Raw genomic sequence first — 18156 nt, 5'->3', positions numbered from 1 at the left:
CCACCAACTTACCATCCTGAGACAAGGCTGAGTATAGCCCACAAAGATCTCCGCCATGGCACAACCCAAGGGGGGGCGCCAACCCAGACAGGATGACCACATCAGTGAATCAACCCACTCAGGTGACGCACCCCTTCCAGGGACGGCATGAGAGAGCCCCAGTAAGCCAGTGACTCAGCCCCTGTAATAGAGGCAGAGAATCCCAGTGGAAAGAGGGGAACCGGCCAGGCAGAGACAGCAAGGGCGGTTTGTTGCTCCAGAGCCTTTCCGTTCACCTTCCCACTCCTGGGCCAGACTACACTCAATCATATGACCCACTGAAGAGATGAGTTTTCAGTAAAGACTTAAAGGTTGAGACCGAGTTTGCGTCTCTGACATGGGTAGGCAGACCGTTCCATAAAAATGGAGCTCTATAGGAGAAAGCACTCTGATTTGACACACTGAACTCTATCAGAGAACTAGTTGGTGAAACAGGCGAGGCGGTTATTTGAGAAACCAAGGCTGTTGACTCTGCCGATAAGAATGTGGTGATTGACAGAGTCGAAAGCCTTGGCTAGGTCGATGAACACAGCTGCACAGAATTGTCTTTTATCGATGGTGGTTATGATATCCTTTAGGTGCACCCATGACTAGCTCTGATACCAGATTGCATAGCGGAGAAGGTACGGTGGGATTCGAGATGGTCGGTAATCTGTTTGTTAACTTGGCTTTCGAAAACCTTTGAGAGGCAGGGTAGGATAGATATAGGTCTGTAGCAGTTTGGGAATAGAGTGTCTCTATTATTACAGGTCTACAGGTTTTTGACACTTTTCTACTATTACGTGGAGGACTTTTATTTTTTAAATGTTCGGAATTCGGGACCCGGAAGTACTCTTTTAGTGTTGCTGATATTATTCTCTTGACACGTAGCTCAGTTGGCGAAGTCCAGAGTAGAATTGTTCTACGTTGCAGGTAAAACAGTTAGTATTGCTTTGTGAAGGCCATAGTAATATACATAAATATATATATATAGCTTGATTAAGTATTTTTATCGAGGCCCACATTAATTTAGTATGTTTTCAGTTGTGCTATAAACGAGCTAACGTACCAGCCACTCTAACATTCTGTTCTAAGTCTAAGCTCGGCAGCAGCCAGTTAACTTTAAATGCATTTGCATGGTTAGCTGATAATTAGGTAGCTACCACCCTTTTGAGTTAATTAACGAGTTAGCTAGATATCGTTTTAATTTAGCTAACATTTCGCTACATTATTATTATTGGCTAACGTTAACTGTGCCCTAGCTAGCTGACCTCGTTAGCAAACTACCTAGCACCTTTTTCTGTTGGTTGGCTAGCTGGTCACTACTTTGGCTAACAAAATTAGTTCGCTAACTAATGTTACCCAACAATAACTTTACCGTTAGGTAACGAGCCCGGTGCCGAATTGTGTAGTTTAAAAAAACGAACGTTCGCTAGTTAAGTATAATTTCATTGAACTCCTGATTTAAAGCTAAATCTGCCTGGGTACTTTTACACAAGCAGCCCAATTCTGATCTTGTTTTCACTAATTTGGCGTTTTTCTCAATCAGTTCAGCTCTGAAAAATATCTGTGATTTGTCAAAAGACCTATTGGTGTAATAAAAAATAATCATGGGCTGCCTGTAAATGCAGCCTAAAATTGGTAAGAAACGTAAATACAGTATTTGCTAATCTAGCAGTAAAGTAAAGAGGTCAACCACAAACTAAGACGTTAGTTTCCTGGAAACCAAACATTGAATTACGTTAATTTCTCCACGATATAGAAATCATCGTTTGAATCAAGAAAGCTACCTCTCATGTCTACAAGTCAGAATTGTTGAATGCAATTATATCTTCATTATTTACACGTATTTTACTGGTTGTCCGTGCGGATGGCCCTTTTTGTCGGTAGGAATGTGAAACAATATATCCACAGGAAAGTATAATTACAAACTTTTCAAAGCCTGGTAGTGTGTTCAGATTTCTACACCTGAAACATGCGGGCAGAACAAAGTAAACTCATGCACCAGCTATATTTTAATATTGTGCCATGCTTCAGGTGATAGAAATGTAAAAGCACTACCAGCGCTTTAAAACTTTCATTTAATTACACTTTCCTGTGACTATTGTCTCGCATGCCTACCCCCAAATGGACCAACCGCACGGACAACTGGTAAAGTTCAAATGTATTTTTATTCAACATTGTGACTTGTAAAGGATGTGAGAGAGCACTTTCCTGATTCAAACATTAATTTCTGCCCGATGTAGAATTCAATTTTGGGTTTCCAGGCGAAGGTGTTGGTGCTCAGTATCTTCCAGCACCGACATTATTAGCTGTTAGCTATCCAGCCAGATAGCGATGTAGCAGCTAGCTAGCTATTATCCCAAATGAAAACTGAATGCGTACAGAGTTCGGTATGATTGCACATCAATGTCACTGTTCAGATGGATTAACGTCTTGAAAGTTGGCGAATGGCGTTCCCCATGATGCTGCGTTTCTAGCTAACGTTTGCCATCTCACTAGGCTAATCTGATTTAGCTAGTGACTTGAAAGGATGAAGGGCAGGAATAACACACACAATAACTTCCAAGATACCTATGCGTCAAGAAGCTGTGCTATGCCATCTATTGAATACTGTTGACAATTTTCTCCTCTAGCCTTACTATTCTTATATGAACCATTTGTTTTTTGCAGACGGTCAGAAATGTCAGGGTTTGACAACCTCAACACAGATTTCTACCAGTCCAGCTACAGTGTAGATGACCACGGGCAACCTGCTGGATATGGCTACAGTAACACAGAAGATCCCTACAAACAGTGAGTTTTGTCAACCTGTTAGCAGTGCATTAATCATGGAAGTGCTTTGAGAGGCAAGTTAAGGAACGTATCACTTCCACCTTTTTTAAATGGTATTTTACCTTTAACTAGGCAAGTCAGTTAAGAACAAATTCTTATTTTCAATGACGGCCTAGGAACAGTGGGTTAACTGCCTTGTTCAGTGGCAGAACAACAGATTTAACCGACATCCTAGACCCACTACACTTTGCATACCGTCCCAACAGATCCACTGATGAAGGAATCACCATTGTGCTGCACACTTCCCTATCCCACCTCAAAAAGAGAAGTACATTTGTAAGAATGCTGTTCGACTTCAGCTCAGCCTTCAACACCATAGTGCTCTCCAAGCTCATCGCTAAGCTCAGGGCCCTGTGTCTGAACCCCTCCCCGTGCAACTTGCAGACCTGCCAACATGCCCGCATTTTGCGTACCAACTATGCAATTCTGTTCATGTACGCAGGTACGAGATCCGAGTTAAAAGTACGCAGAAATGAATAGGGCCTGATTATTTATATAAATACATATATATTTATTTACATTTGAATGAAAAATAAATCTAACACCCGATTCTCGAGCTGCAACATGTAGACATGTACAGAGTTTGTGTCAATGGAGATTAATACATCATTATTCGATGTAGCTACCCCCGTGTCTGCTCTTCCTGTTTTTTGTGATGCTGAGTTTTCCGCCTCAACTGTACGTAAACACATGGACAAATCCCTTATCGACTCTGTGTGTTGTGGAAAGGTTAACACTAATTGTTTCAAGCTAACGTTAGCAAACATAAGATGGACGTTCGGTGGGCTCTAAAGTGCCAGCAGTTCACTCGCATTTGCTAGTGAAAGAAATTAAATGCAAATATGAAAAATAACTGGTTGAATTTGTGCGAGTTTGATACATTTAATTCTGCGTCCCATTCGTTGTATTTTCCACGTAACATTAAGAGGATCACGCATCCTGATAGACTAACTAATTATGATCCACGTCACAAAAAGCAGAACAACAGTAAAATATAAATGTCTTGGCATTAAATGGAGTGGGGAGTTTAGAAGACTGCGTGATGGAGGATGATTTGGTGTCAGGTATTAGCTAAAGAGGTAATGCTTCTAAAATGCCTAGATTTGAGATTTTATCAATTTTCGAAAATCTGAGATGTATGTGCTGCAAAGAAATCTAATAGGCACCTTTACATAGGCTGAAACAGCAGACTCTTCTAGCGAACAGCGGTCAGATTCCCTTTGAGGTAGCCTACTTAAGCTTTGCGTAACCAGTTTGCGGTCTGTGTCGATGCAATCATTTGTTTTTATTTTTATGTTTTCAAAATTATTTAGCTTTTAGTGTTGATTTAGGAACCGTGTCTAAAAAGCCAATACTTGTGAGCTGGCCCTGTTTGAGAGGTGACATGCGTTCCTCTACTATAGAGACAAACTTGGGGGCATGTGCTTAGAAAAACATTCTAGATAATTATCTCCATTCTACACTGAACATGTAATGGTATAAACATATAATCTGTGCTAATTCCACAAAACATATTTTATATGTTCTGTACTTATCAGTATGAATATTTTATTTGTCTTGTAAATACCTTTTCAATGGACTGAACTGAACCAGGTGTGATCCATAATGTTTAAGCACATGAATATCCAATTTCCAGCTTGCGTCTGGTACTCTAAAAAGTTTGACACGGTTGGCAGGCCTGGACTTCCTGATGGGCCGACCTCAAGTGTTGTTGCCTACCTTAACCACATCTGCCACGCTGATCCTCAACAGGGGGGGCCCCCGCATGTGTGCTTGCTCAGCCCCTTGTGCTCAGCCCCTACTGTTCACCCATAAGTGTGTGGCCACGCATGTCTTCAACATAATCATCAAGTTTGCCGATGACCAAACAGTGGTAGGCCTGTTTACTAAAGCTGAAGAACATACGGACATCAAGGTGCTGGAGTTGTAGGCAAACTCATGGAAAACAGAAAGGAAAACGCTGCACACTGCTGCTCATGCTCCCAGGTTATGTTTATTTATAACAACGTTTTGACACCTGGGTCTTCTTCAGGCATCCATATCCCAGGTGGGGGTGGAAGGTCGTGTGTGTGTGTGTGTGTGTGTGTGTGTGTTCAGGAGTCCTATGGCTTGGGGGTAGAAGCCATTCAGAAGCCACCTGGACACAGACTTGGTGCTCCGGCAGCAGAGAGAATAGTCTATGGCGGCCGGAGTGTGTGGATATATACATACACACTGTCTTCGGAAAGTATTCAGACTCCTTGACTTTCTCCACATTTTGTTACGTTACAGCCTTATTCTAAAATTGATTAAATAATTTTTTCCCTCATCAATCTACACACAATACCCGCTGTACAGCTGCCGCTCTACATAGTCTATCGGTAAATAGCCCACCCATTTTTACCTACCTAATCCCCATACTGTTTTTATTTATTTTATTTTCTGCTCTTTTGCACACCAATATCTCTACCTGTACATGACCATCTGATCATTTATCACTTCATTTATCACTCCAGTGTTAATCTGCAAAATTGTAATTATTCGCCTACCTCCTCATGCCTTTTGCACACAATGTATATAGATTCTCCTTTTTTCTACTGTATTATTGACTTGTTAATTGTTTACTCCATGTGTAACTCTGTTGTCTGTTCACACTGCTATGCTTTATCTTGGCCAGGTCGCAGTTGCAAATGAGAACTAAAAAAAAAAGGTGGAGAAAAAAAAAAAAACATGTTTTCAGAATATTTTGCTAATTTAGAGTACCAGTTTGGGCACATTCATTCAATGGTTATTTATTTTTACTCTCTTCCACATTGTGGAATAATAGTGAAGACATCAAACTATGAAATCCCACACATGGAATTGTGTAGTAACCCAAAAAGTGTTAAAAAATATATATATTTGAAGTAGCCACACTTTGCCTTGACAACTTTGCACACGCTTGTTATTTTCTCAACCAGCTTCCTGAGGTAGTCACCTGGAATGCATTTCAATTAACAAGTGTGCCTTGATAAGTTAATTTGTGGATTTTCTTTCCTTAATGCACTTGAGCCAATCAGTTATGTTGTGACAAGGTAGGGCTGTCAGCAGTACAGGTTGGTGGGGTGATGGTTTGGGAAATGTTTTCCTGACGCACGTTAGGTCTCTTGATACCAATTGAGCAATGTTTCCATGCCCCAAATAAATCAGGCTGTTATGGAAGCAAAGGGGCTTAATTTACTTGACTTTATGTGCGTTTTGTATTGCTAGGTATTATTACTACACTGTTGGTGCTAAAAACGCTAGAGTATCGCTGCACCTGAGAACATCTGCAAATCTGTGTATGCAACCAATAAACGTTGATTTGATCAGTCACTTCTCTAACTCACTGTGATCTGAGAATAGCTACACTTTAGAAAAGCCTGTCTCCAATTTCTCGCAAGGGCAAGTTTTGTTAGTTCTGTTCCCATGTTGCTTACTAGCTTGAGACGTGACATGTTTGTGTTTAATAAAGCCTTGGAGGGGTTCTGAGAAGTGTTCCTATGTGTCACCCCAGGGGTCAATATGGTCAGTATGACTACTCCCAGCCAATGGGATACGCAGCCCCAGGGATGATGCAACCTCAGCAGCCCTACACCGGCCAGATCTACCAGCCCACACCGGCCTTCACACCTTCCCCCACACAGTCCATGTACGGCAGCAGCTTTGACGACGAGCCCCCGCTGCTGGAGGGTAAGGATAACCCGGTGGTGAGACTCCACAGGGGAAAGGGATGGTAAAGAATGCTTTATCCCAAATCAAGCCCTTTCATCCACCTCCCTAGGCACCTTTGTTGATCTGAGAGGATTGGCTAGTTTTAAGCAATATGGCACAAATTCCACGTGATCTATCAGAAGCCAGACCTATGCCAGAGCATGGCGGCCAGATACTTGGCGGCCAGATATCGATTTTAATTGGAAATTTTATTTATTTATATATTTGTAATAATGACAATTGCAACAATACTGAATTAACACTTATTTTAAATTAATATGATAAATAATCTATTTAGTCTCAAATAAATAAATAGTGAAACATGTTCAATTTGGTTTAAATAACGCAAAAACAATGTTGGGAGAATAGAGTAAGTGCCATATGTACCATGTAAAAAAGCAAACATTCAAGTTCCTTGCTCATAACAAGAGAACATCTGAAAGCTGGTGGTTCAATATTCCCAGTTAAGAAGATTTAGGTTGTAGTTATTATAGGAATTATGATGCGTTGACTATTTCTCTCTGTACCATTTGTATTTCATATATATTTGATGTTCTTATAGGCACTTTAGTATTGCCAGCCTAATCTCAGGAGTTGATAGGCTTGAAGTCATAAACAGCGCTGTGTTTCAAGCATTGCAAAGAGCTGCTGGCAAACACAGTAAAGTTTGAATGCTTACGAGCGTGCTGCTCCCTACCACTGCCCAGTCAGACTGCTCTATCTAATCATGACTTAATTATAATAAACACAGAAATACCAGCCTTTGGACATTTAATATGGTAAAATCCGGAAACTATAATTTTGAAAACAAAATGTTGATTCTTTCAGTGAAATACGGTCCAAATATTTCTGTTACAATGCACAACCTTTAATGTTATTTCATAATTATGTATAATTCTGGCAAATTAGTTCACATTTCGCAACGAACCAAGCAAATTGTTGCATATACCCTGACTCTTCTTGCACTGAACGCAAGAGAAGTGACTATTTCCCTAGTTAATTTTGCCTGCTAACATGAATTTTTAACTAAACATGCAGGTTTCTAAATATATACTTCTGTGTATTGATTTTAAACAAGACATTGATCTTTATGGTTAGGTACCTTTGTGCAAAGATTGCTTTTTTCGGCAATGCGCTTTTGTTAAATCACCCGTTTGAAGTTGAAGAAGGCTGTGATTCGATGATAAATTAACAGGCACCGCATTGATTATATGCAACGCAGGACAAGCTATTTAAACTAGTAATATCATCAACCATGTGTTGTTAACTAGTGATAGTTTTTTTTCTTAAGTTCAATGCTAGCAAACAACTTACCTTGTGGATGCAAGGAGCCAAGGTCCTTTAGACGCTGCACTCGCTTAACAGGTGGTCAGCCTGCCACGCAGTTTCCTCGGATTGCAATGTAATTGGCGTCCATGCCGTTTTAATCGGTCGACCTCTAGTCAGGGGAGCGCTATGATGGGTTTCAGATGTCTTCAAATCAAATGTTATGTCACATGCTTCGTAAACACCCGGTCACTAACAGTGAAATGCTTACATACTGGCCCTTCTCAACAACGCAAAGAAAAATATACAAATAAGTAGGAATAAATACACAGTAATGATAACCTGGTACCAAGTCGAAGTGAAAGGGTTTGAGGTAGATGGTACATATAGTTAGGGGTAAGTTGACTAGGCAACAGGATAGATAATGACCAGTAGCAGCAGCATATGTTATGAGTGTGTGCAAAAAGGGTCTATGCAGGTAGTCTGGGTAGTTATTTGGCCGTCTCATGGCTTAGTATAGAAGCTGTTCAGGGTCCTGTTGGTTCCAGACTTGGCGCATCGATACTGCTTGCTGTGCAGTAGCAGAGAGAACGGTACATGCCTTGGGTGGCAGGAGTCTTGGAACATTTTTAGGGCTTTCCTCTGGAGCTCGGCCCCAGTGATGTACTGGGACGTAGTGTCTTGCAGTCGGATGCCAAGCCGTTACCATACCAGGCGGTGATGCACCCAGTCAAGATGATCTCAATGGTGCAGCTGTATAACTTTTAGATCTTTAGTGAGATCTGTTCTGTATCCGTGTTGCATTCCCCCTGAGACGGGAAAGTCTAAGTCAGAGTTGCCCAGTTATCCAGCTGTGTGCACTAAATGGGTCTGCAGTCGGGGAGGAGCCACCAGGGCCATCCTGCTGGGGAGGAGCCACCAGGGCCATCCTGCTGGGGAGGAGCCACCAGGGCCATCCTGCTGGGGAGGAGCCACCAGGGCCATCCTGCTAAATCAAATCAAATTTATTTATGTAGCCCTTCGTACATCAGCTGATATGATGATCTTTAAGTGCTGTACAGAAACCCAGCCTAAAACCCCAAACAGCAAGCAATGCAGGTGTAGAAGCACGGCGGCTAGGAAAAACTCCCTAGAAAGGCCAAAACCTAGGGAGGAACCAGGCTATGTGGGGTGACCAGTCCTCTTCTGGCTGTGCCAGGTGGAGATTATAACAGAACATGGCCAAGATGTTCAAATGTTCATAAATAACCAGCATGGTCCAATAATAATAAGGAAGAACAGTTGAAACTGGAGCAGCAGTACGGCCAGGTGGACTGGGGACAGCAAGGAGTCATCATGTCAGGTAGTCCTGAGGCATGGTCCTAGGGCTCAGGTCCTCCGAGAAAGAGAAAGAGAGAATTAGAGAGAGCACACTTAAATTCACACAGGACACCGAATAGGACAGGAGAAGTACTCCAGATATAACAAACTAACCCTAGCCCCCCGACACAAACTACTGCAGCATAAATACTGGAGGCTGAGACCGGAGGGGTCAGGAGACACTGTGGCCCCATCCGAGGACACCCCCGGACAGGGCCAAACAGGAAGGATGCTAGGGAGGAGCCACCAGGGCCATCCTGCTAGGGAGGATCTTATTTTGGAGGGAGGCATACATCTTCCACTCCATTCATCTGATACAGTGGTGTCATAGGGAGAAATGCGTTCTCGTCATAAATACTTATTTCTTGGCTTGTAATTTCCCTTAAATGTAAAGTGTATTTCATTCTAGGGGGTATATAGATTTTTGTTCAGACTATTGTATGAATGAGTTGTCCCTCCAACCCTTTGTCTTATATCTGACATTGTTTTAATATCTTTTCATGGGTATGCCTCATAGAATTAGGCATAAACTTTGACCACATCTGGCAGAAGACCCTGACAGTGCTCCACCCCATGAAGGCAGCAGACGGTAACATTATGAACGAGACTGACCTGGCTGGACCCATGGTGTTCTGTCTGGCCTTCGGAGCCACCTTACTTCTCGTAAGAACTATTCTATTGATGCAGTACATCACTTGAACACTTACATGGTATCAATATGTATTTTACATTTTACCTTGTGCTATAATATAACATTGTTTGTCCTGGGAAGAGATGACTATGTAAAAGGGGATGGCTGATGAGTTGGCTATATGTTCCTGTCTAACTGCTGCAGACAGGAAAGATCCAGTTTGGCTATGTGTACGGCATCAGTGCCATCGGCTGCCTGGGGATGTACTGCCTCCTCAACTTAATGAGCATGACCGGCGTGTCGTTTGGCTGTGTCGCCAGCGTACTGGGCTACTGCCTGCTACCCATGATCCTCCTTGCCAGCTTCGGAGTCATCTTGTCTTTACAGTAAGTACAAACATGGGCCTGAGAAGAGGTTAGCTCAATATGGTAAGGTCCTGTGTCACTACAATAGATCGTAAGTGTCGGGTGGTGCACAACAATTTTATTATCAGCCTTTGACTTTTGATGCCCTATTTGTTTGTTTATGGAGTATTACAGTGCAATTATCTTTACCACACCAGTGTTTTCCCTATGATATTTTTTTTCTGCAATGGTAGTGGGTTTGGTGGTCCGGGTGCATGCCGACATTTTACTAACTGATCTAACTTTATTTACCTTTTTCAGAGGCATGTTTGGAATAATCATCGCAGCCACGATAATTGGCTGGTGCAGTTTCTCTGCTTCCAAGATCTTCATCTCGGCCCTGGCCATGGACGGACAGCAGCTTCTGGTGGCGTACCCCTGTGCCCTCCTCTACGGGGTCTTCGCCCTTATCTCTGTCTTCTAAATGTTGTCTGTCTACACCAGGGTTCCCCTAACTCGGTCCTGGGGCTCTGATGCACATTTCTTTTTTTTGCCCTAGTACCACACATGTTTTGAATAACCAACTCTTCAAGCTTTGATTATTTGAGTCAGTTGTGTAGAAATCCAAAACCAAAATGTGCACCCAGGTGGTGGGACCAGGACAGAGTTGGGGAAACCCTGGTCTAGAACTGTTTTCCAACTCCTATCCTCCTGTATCTCCAACAGAACACATTCTTCCTGTAGCCCTGGACAAGCACACCTGATTCAACTTGTCAACTAATCAAGCCCTCATTGAGTTGAATCAGGTCAGTTTGTCTGGGGCTACAACAAAAAAAGTGTATGCTATTGGAGGTACTGGAGGACTGGCATTGGGAGACACTGGTCTACACCCTGTAAACGGATTAACAAACCCAACTAACTTTAGGGCCTGTCAGAGGCCCTTCTGTGCTGCACCCCCATCGCAGTGGTGTGGCCAGTTACCCTGTCTGTTGCATTCCATTTTTACATCTGCCTACACGGGTCTGCGCAGAAGTTTCAATTCCAAACCCCTTCTATTCAGGACTAAGGACCCATCCACCGACCACCACAGAATCTTCTATTCCATTTAAAGCTTCTTTATTCTGTATGTTTGTTTCTTAGATTTATTTGAGCCTTGAGGCCTTCAGAAATTGGTTTGCACAAGTATTTTCAATTTTATTCAACTGAAGCAGCAGATTTGAAATAGAGCAGTTAGTTAATTCTGCCGGCCCTCTCATGCATACATGCACATCTGGGTACACTGAGGTCAACTTGCAACTCGGAAGAGACATGTCTTACAAAGCTGAAATCGTTTTAAATTGCTGAAACACCAAAGCTCTGTGCCCTTCCCCACTATATTTCCCAGCCCTAGGCACATGGCCTAACAGTGAGCCTCCTTAGCTAACTACATGTGGTCAAGGGTGTGTTAGTTATGCAGCTTGTGTGATTGTAAACTTTGGTCAGTCAGTGCCTGCGTAATGACAGCTGCACACATGCAGACTCAAAGAATTTATGTCCCAAAAAAATAAGATGTTTTTTCATTTTCTCTATTGACCAGTGGGAACCAGCTAATGTGTGCCTCATGACCTAGTTTTTGTTCATATTTCCCGGTACATGTATTTTTATTGTAAAATGATAGTTTGTTGATCACATTAAAGCTGCAATATGTAACCTTTTGGGCGACCCAACCAAATTCACATAGAAATGTGAGTTATAGCTCTGTCATTCTCATTTGAAAGTAAGTCTAAGAAGCGGTAGATATGTTCTTTGTACGCTATTTCTATGCTTTCCTTAAGTTTCACTGTGTAATGGTATTGTACTACAGGTTGTTAAACCACACACGAAGGAGCTCACAGATCCTGAGTTTTGTCTCCTACACCTTAACTTAATCCTCCTTTTCATGCAGTTTGCATTTGATCAGTTTTCTATTGTTTTCAACCCTGTTCCTGGAGAGCTACCGTCCTGTAGGTTTTCACTCCAACCCTGTTCCTGGAGATCTACCATCCTGTAGGTTTTCACTCCAACCCTGTTCCTGGAGAGCTACCCTCCTGTAGGTTTTCACTCCAACCCTGTTCCTGGAGAGCTACCCTCCTGTAGGTTTTCACTCCAACCTTTAATCTAGCGCACCTTCTAATAGTTAGCTGGTGTTGGAGTGACAATCTACAGGAGGGAAGTTCTCCAGGAACAGGGTTGGAGACACCCCTGCTGTAGGCTATGCGTTGAGGGGTTTTTTTGGCTTCAGGTTGAGAGTTTCGGTCTTTTGCCATTCACTTTGGACTGATATTAAAATGTGGCTTTGGAATTTTGGTTTCACACACAGGTGTCATCTGGGAGGCTGTTAATGAGCACAGGGTTTTAAGGACATTGGGGGTTTGTGTTTTTTGGTTTTCCTATAGATTTGTTTCTGTGCTAAACCTGAGCTCCTCAAATGGATGCGTTTTTATATTTTTGCCCTCTTAAGCAAAATGCGGCAATGAAAATGGAGTGCTTTTCAATTTCAACAAATGTTAAGGGGATACTGCCATTCAAAAAAATCAGAGTAAATACAGTAAGTAGCCTTTCACGAGCTAGCTGGAACGGCTCATAGGAGCAGATCTCCTGAGGTAGCTTGACGTACAAGTATACCCCCTGGACAGGATGCTAGTCTATCGTAGGGCCTTACCCAAAATCTATCTCCTTAATGCTGAGTGCCAGGCAGCGACACATCGTGTCCCATTCTTAGTCTCTTTGTATGATGCGGCCAGGGATCAAACTCCCAACCTTTCAATCTCAGGGAGGACACAAGGCCACTGAGCAATTACAGTGCTGCTCTTATATGGCCAAGTATTTATATACTGTATCATTTGTTTTGTACATCAAAGTCGATGTTGTGCTTTTGTCATGTTGAAATTCTTGATAGATGGGCGTCGTGCTTGGGTGGTTTTATCTGCCACAATCTAAATAAAATATCTCATGTCATCTATGGTCCGTTGCATAATTTTTACATGCATGTGATGTGGCGTCCCGCCCGGAGTCCATTTTAGTATTTCTCATGCTTTCAGCCTAAAACATTTTAAGGTTTGGTATTTCTGGAATTCATCCTGTAATGACTGGGTGTTGGAACCAAAACCACACTCACTCTGAGTCTACTGTATAACGTCTTCTTTGTTATCAGAAATAGAATTATTAGAAATACAACTTATCATTGAGTTCAGTTTTACATAAGCTACCCAGGAAAAGTTTAAAGTAAGGTGATATAAATGTGTAGCCTCAGAAACAAAGTAAATGAGATTAGTATTTGTTAATCTTAGGTAATATATATTAGCCATTACTGAGACTCACTTAAAGACAGCACCTTCGATCATACAGCAGTAGGGAAACAAGGATATAACATCTACAGAAAAGACAGGAATGTCTATGGGGGAGGTGTTGTGGTATATGTTCAGAGCCATATTCCTGTAAAGCTCAGAGGTTTTCATGACAATTACGTAGAAGTGCTGTGGTTGCCGGTTCACTTGCCTCATCTGAAGCCTCTTCTTTTAGGGTGCTGCTATAGGCCACCAAGTGCTAACTGTCAGTATCGGGAGAATATGTGTGGGATGTTAGATAAGGTCTCTGATACTTTATTTTCTTGGTGATCAGAACATTGACTGGTTATCTAGATGTCCTTTAAAGAGTAAGCTTCTTACTGTGACTAAGGCCTGTAACATGACCCAGGTTATCACTCAACCAAACCGAGTGTATACTGATAGTGTTTGTGACAGGTTTACTCCAAATAAATATCAGTTCGCATTGGCTGTAGTGACCATAATATTGTAATACATTGTATATTACTGTTTTATATAATTTTATCATTTCAGTATGAATAGATTGTTTTTCTATATCCTTAGAGATTGAAAGTAGTGTTCGGTTCAAGTGCTTTGTGTATGAGAAGTCAAATGATTTAGTGGACTAGGAATGTGTACGCCCAATAACTCCAGGCCTCTCCTGACTGATAAGAAGTCCTGGGTGAAAAGTATTGAAGTACATCTTTGAGGAAAGGAGGGTGTGAGAGCTAAGAGTATAAATGGACACCACTGTATTGAATGTACAGTTGGAGTTATTAAAACTCCACATTTCTTGTTAAACTATAGGTTTGGCAAGTCTGTTAGGACATTTGTGTCATGTACAAAGTAGTTGTTCCAACAATTGTTTACAGACAGTGAATTAATCTATCAAAATTCCTGATGCGTCAGAAGTTTACATACACAAAGTTGACTGCTTTTAAATCGCTTGGAATATTCCAGAAAATTATGTCATGGCTTTAGAAGCTTCTGATAGGCTAATTGACATCATTTAAGTCAATTGGAGGTGTACCTGTGGATGTATTTCAAGGCCTACCTTCAAATTCAGTGCCTCTTTGCTTGGGAAATCAGCCCCAAAAAAATTGTAGACCTCCACAAGTCTGATTCAGCCTTGGGAATCAGATGCCTGAAGGTACCACGTTCATCTGCACAAACAATAGTAAGCAAGTATAAACACCATGGGACCACGCAGCCATCATACTGCTCAGGAAGGGGACACTTTCTGTCTCCTAGAGATGAACGTACTTTGGTGCGAAAAGTGCAAATCAATCCCAGTTCATCAGCAAAGAACCTTGTGAAAATCTTGGAGGAAAGCGGTACAAAAGTATCTATAGCCACGGTAAAAGAGTCCTATATCAACATAACCTGAAAGGCCGCTCAGCAAGGAAGAAGCCACTGCTCTAAAACTGCCATAAAAAAGCCAGACTACGGTTTGCAACTGCACATGTGGACAAAGATTGTACTTTTTGGAGAAATGTCCTCTGTTTTGATGAATAAAAAATAGAACTGTTTGGCCATAATGACCATCGTTATGTTTAGAGGAAAACGGTGGAGGCTTGCAAGCCGAAGAACACCAACCGTGAAGCACGGGAGTGGCAGCATCATGTTGTGGGGGTGCTTTGCTGCAGGAGGGACTGGTGAACTTCAGAAAATAGATGGCTTCATGAGGAAGGAAAATTATGTGGATATATTGAAGCAACATCTCAAGACATCAGTCAGGAAGTGAAAGCTTGGTCGCAAATGGGTCTTCCAAATGGACAATGACCAACCCCAGGCATACTTCCAAAGTTATGGCTTAAGGACGACAAAGTCAAGCTATTGGAGTGGCCATCACAAAGCCCTGACCTCAATCCCATTGAAAAATTTGGGGCAGAACTGAAAAAGCATGTGCCGGCAAGGAGGCCTACAAACCTGACTCGGTTACACCAGCTCTGTCAGGAGGAATGGGCCAAAATTCACCCAACTTATTGTGGGAAGCTTGTGGAAGGCGACCCGAAACGTTTGACCCAAGTTAAATGATTTAAAGGCAATGCTACCAAATACTAATTTAGTGTATGTAAACTTCTGACCCGCTGGGAATGTGATGAAAGAAATAAAAGCTGAATTAAATAATTCTCTCTACTATTATTCTGACATTTCACATTCTCAAAATAAAGTGGTGATCCTAACTGACCTAAAACAGGGATTTTTTACTAGGATTAAATGTCAGGAATTGTGAAAAACTGAGTTTAAATGTATTTGGCTAAGGTGTATGTGAACTTCCGACTTCAACTGTATGTACAGTGCCTTGCGAAAGTATTCGGCCCCCTTGAACTTTGCGACCTTTTGCCACATTTCAGGCTTCAAACATAAAGATATAAAACTGTATTTTTTTGTGAAGAATCAACAACAAGTTGGACACAATTATGAAGTGGAACGACATTTATTGGATATTTCAAACTCTTTTAACAAATCAAAAACTGAAAAATTGGGCGTGCAAAATTATTCAGCCCCTTTACTTTCAGTGCAGCAAACTCTCTCCAGAAGTTCAGTGAGGATCTCTGAATGATCCAATGTTGACCTAAATGACTAATGATGATAAATACAATCCACCTGTGTGTAATCAAGTCTCCGTATAAATGCACCTGCACTGTGATAGTCTCAGAGGTCTGTTTAAAAGCGCAGAGAGCATCATGAAGAACAAGGAACACACCAGGCAGGTCCGAGATACTGTTGTGAAGAAGTTTAAAGCCGGATTTGGATACAAAAAGATTTCCCAAGCTTTAAACATCCCAAGGAGCACTGTGCAAGCGATAATATTGAAATGGAAGGAGTATCAGACCACTGCAAATCTACCAAGACCTGGCCGTCCCTCTAAACTTTCAGCTCATACAAGGAGAAGACTGGTCAGAGATGCAGCCAAGAGGCCCATGATCACTCTGGATGAACTGCAGAGATCTACAGCTGAGGTGGTCCATAGGACAACAATCAGTCGTATATTGCACAAATCTGGCCTTTGGAAGAGTGGCAAGAAGAAAGACATTTCTTAAAGATATCCATAAAAAGTTTCGTTTAAAGTTTGCCACAAGCCACCTGGGAGACACACCGTACAGGTGACCGCAGCCCAGGAGCGATTGATGGAACTCCTCAGCTGGCTAGCTCCGGAACAACCGATGCTCGCTCCGGAATCGACGAAAACTCAAACTAGCTTCTGATTAGCTTCTGGAATAGCTTCTGGCTAGCTCCTGGCTTGCTCCTGGCTAGCTTCTGGCCAGTTTCCGGCCAGCTCCTGACCCAGCTTGTGATTAGCTTCTGGATTAGCTCCTGGCTAGCTCCTGGCTAGCTTCTGGCTAGCTTCTGGCTAGCTTCTTGGGTGATTTCAGACTTGAGGTAAATAATACTTTTTTATACTTTTTTATAAATATAAATTGGTGAGGCGGGTTGTAGGAGATTGTTTTGAGGATGAGTTTATGGAAAATTTAAATAAAAAAAATGTATGAAAAAAACTTGTGTGTGTATGTATGTATATATGTATGTATATGTGTATATGTGTATATGTGTATATATATGTGTATATGTGTATATGTATGTATATGTGTATATGTATATATATGTGTATATGTATATATATATATACGGGACACGACAAGACGAGGACAAAAGACGTCTGAACTGCTATGCAATCTTGGTAAGAATGGTATGGTATGACTCTACAAGCTTGGCACATCTGTAATTGGGGAGTTTTTCCCCCATTCATCTCTGAAGATCCTCTCAAGTTCTGTCAGGCTTAATGGGGAGCATCGCAGCACAGCTATTTTCAGGTCTCTCCAGAGATGTTTGATCAGGTTCAAGTCCAGGCTCTGGCTGAGCCACTCAAAGACATTCAGAGACTTGTCCCGAAGCCACTCCTGCGTTGTCTTGGCTGTGTGCTTAGGGTCGTTATCCTGTTGGAAGGTGAACCTTCACCCCAGTCTGAAGTCCTGATTGCTCTGGAGCAGGTTTTCATCAAGGATCTCTCTGTACTTTGCTCCGTTCATCTTTGCCTCGATCCTGACTAGTCTTCCAGTCCCTGCCGCTGAAAAACATCCCCACAGCATGATGCTGCCACCACCATGCTTCACCGTAGGGATGGTGCCAGGTTTCCTCCAGACGTGACTCTTGGCATTTGGGCCAAAGGGTTCAATCTTGGTTTCATCAGACCATAGAATCAAACGGGCTGTTGTGCATTTTACTGAGAAGTGGCTTCCGTCTGGCCACTCTACCATAAAGGCTTGAATGGTTGTGTGCCGCAGAGATGGTTGTCCTTCTTGAAGGTTCTTCCATCTCCACAGAGGAACTCTGCAGCTGTCAGAGTGACCATTGGGTTTTTGCTCACCTCCCTGACCAAGGCCCTTCTCCACCGATTGCTCAGTTTAGCCGGGCGGCCAGCTCTAGGAAGAGTCTTGGTGGTTCCAAACTTCTTCCATTTAAGAATGATGGAGGCCACTGTTCTTGGGGACCTTCAATGCTTTGATAAAAAATGTTTTGATACCCTTCCCCAGATCTATGCCTCAGCACAATCTTGTCTTAGGGCTCTATGGACAATTACTTCGACGTCATGGCTTGGTTTTTTCTCTGACGTGCACTGTCAACTGTGGAACCTTGTATAGACAGGTGTGTGTCTTTTCAAATC

The 18156-nt window shown here is 42.2% G+C and overlaps 1 protein-coding gene across 1 annotated transcript; it reads left to right on the top strand.

Moving 5' to 3' along the window:
- The first annotated feature begins 868 nt into the window (after positions 1-868).
- On the top strand, positions 869-13140 carry LOC135550984 (protein YIPF5-like). The gene is made up of 6 exons (XM_064982324.1): positions 869-951; positions 2692-2814; positions 6368-6543; positions 9707-9852; positions 10025-10206; positions 10486-13140. Exons 2-6 carry the CDS (start codon positions 2702-2704, stop codon positions 10646-10648), a joined length of 780 nt encoding a protein of 259 aa, XP_064838396.1. The 5' UTR covers positions 869-951; positions 2692-2701; the 3' UTR covers positions 10649-13140.
- The last annotated feature ends 5016 nt before the right edge of the window (positions 13141-18156 follow it).

Source organism: Oncorhynchus masou, chromosome 12 (genome assembly GCF_036934945.1).
Source record: "Oncorhynchus masou masou isolate Uvic2021 chromosome 12, UVic_Omas_1.1, whole genome shotgun sequence".
NCBI lineage: Eukaryota > Metazoa > Chordata > Actinopteri > Salmoniformes > Salmonidae > Oncorhynchus > Oncorhynchus masou.
Note: the sequence above shows the minus strand (reverse complement) of the source record. Positions and strands in the feature narration are given on the sequence as shown.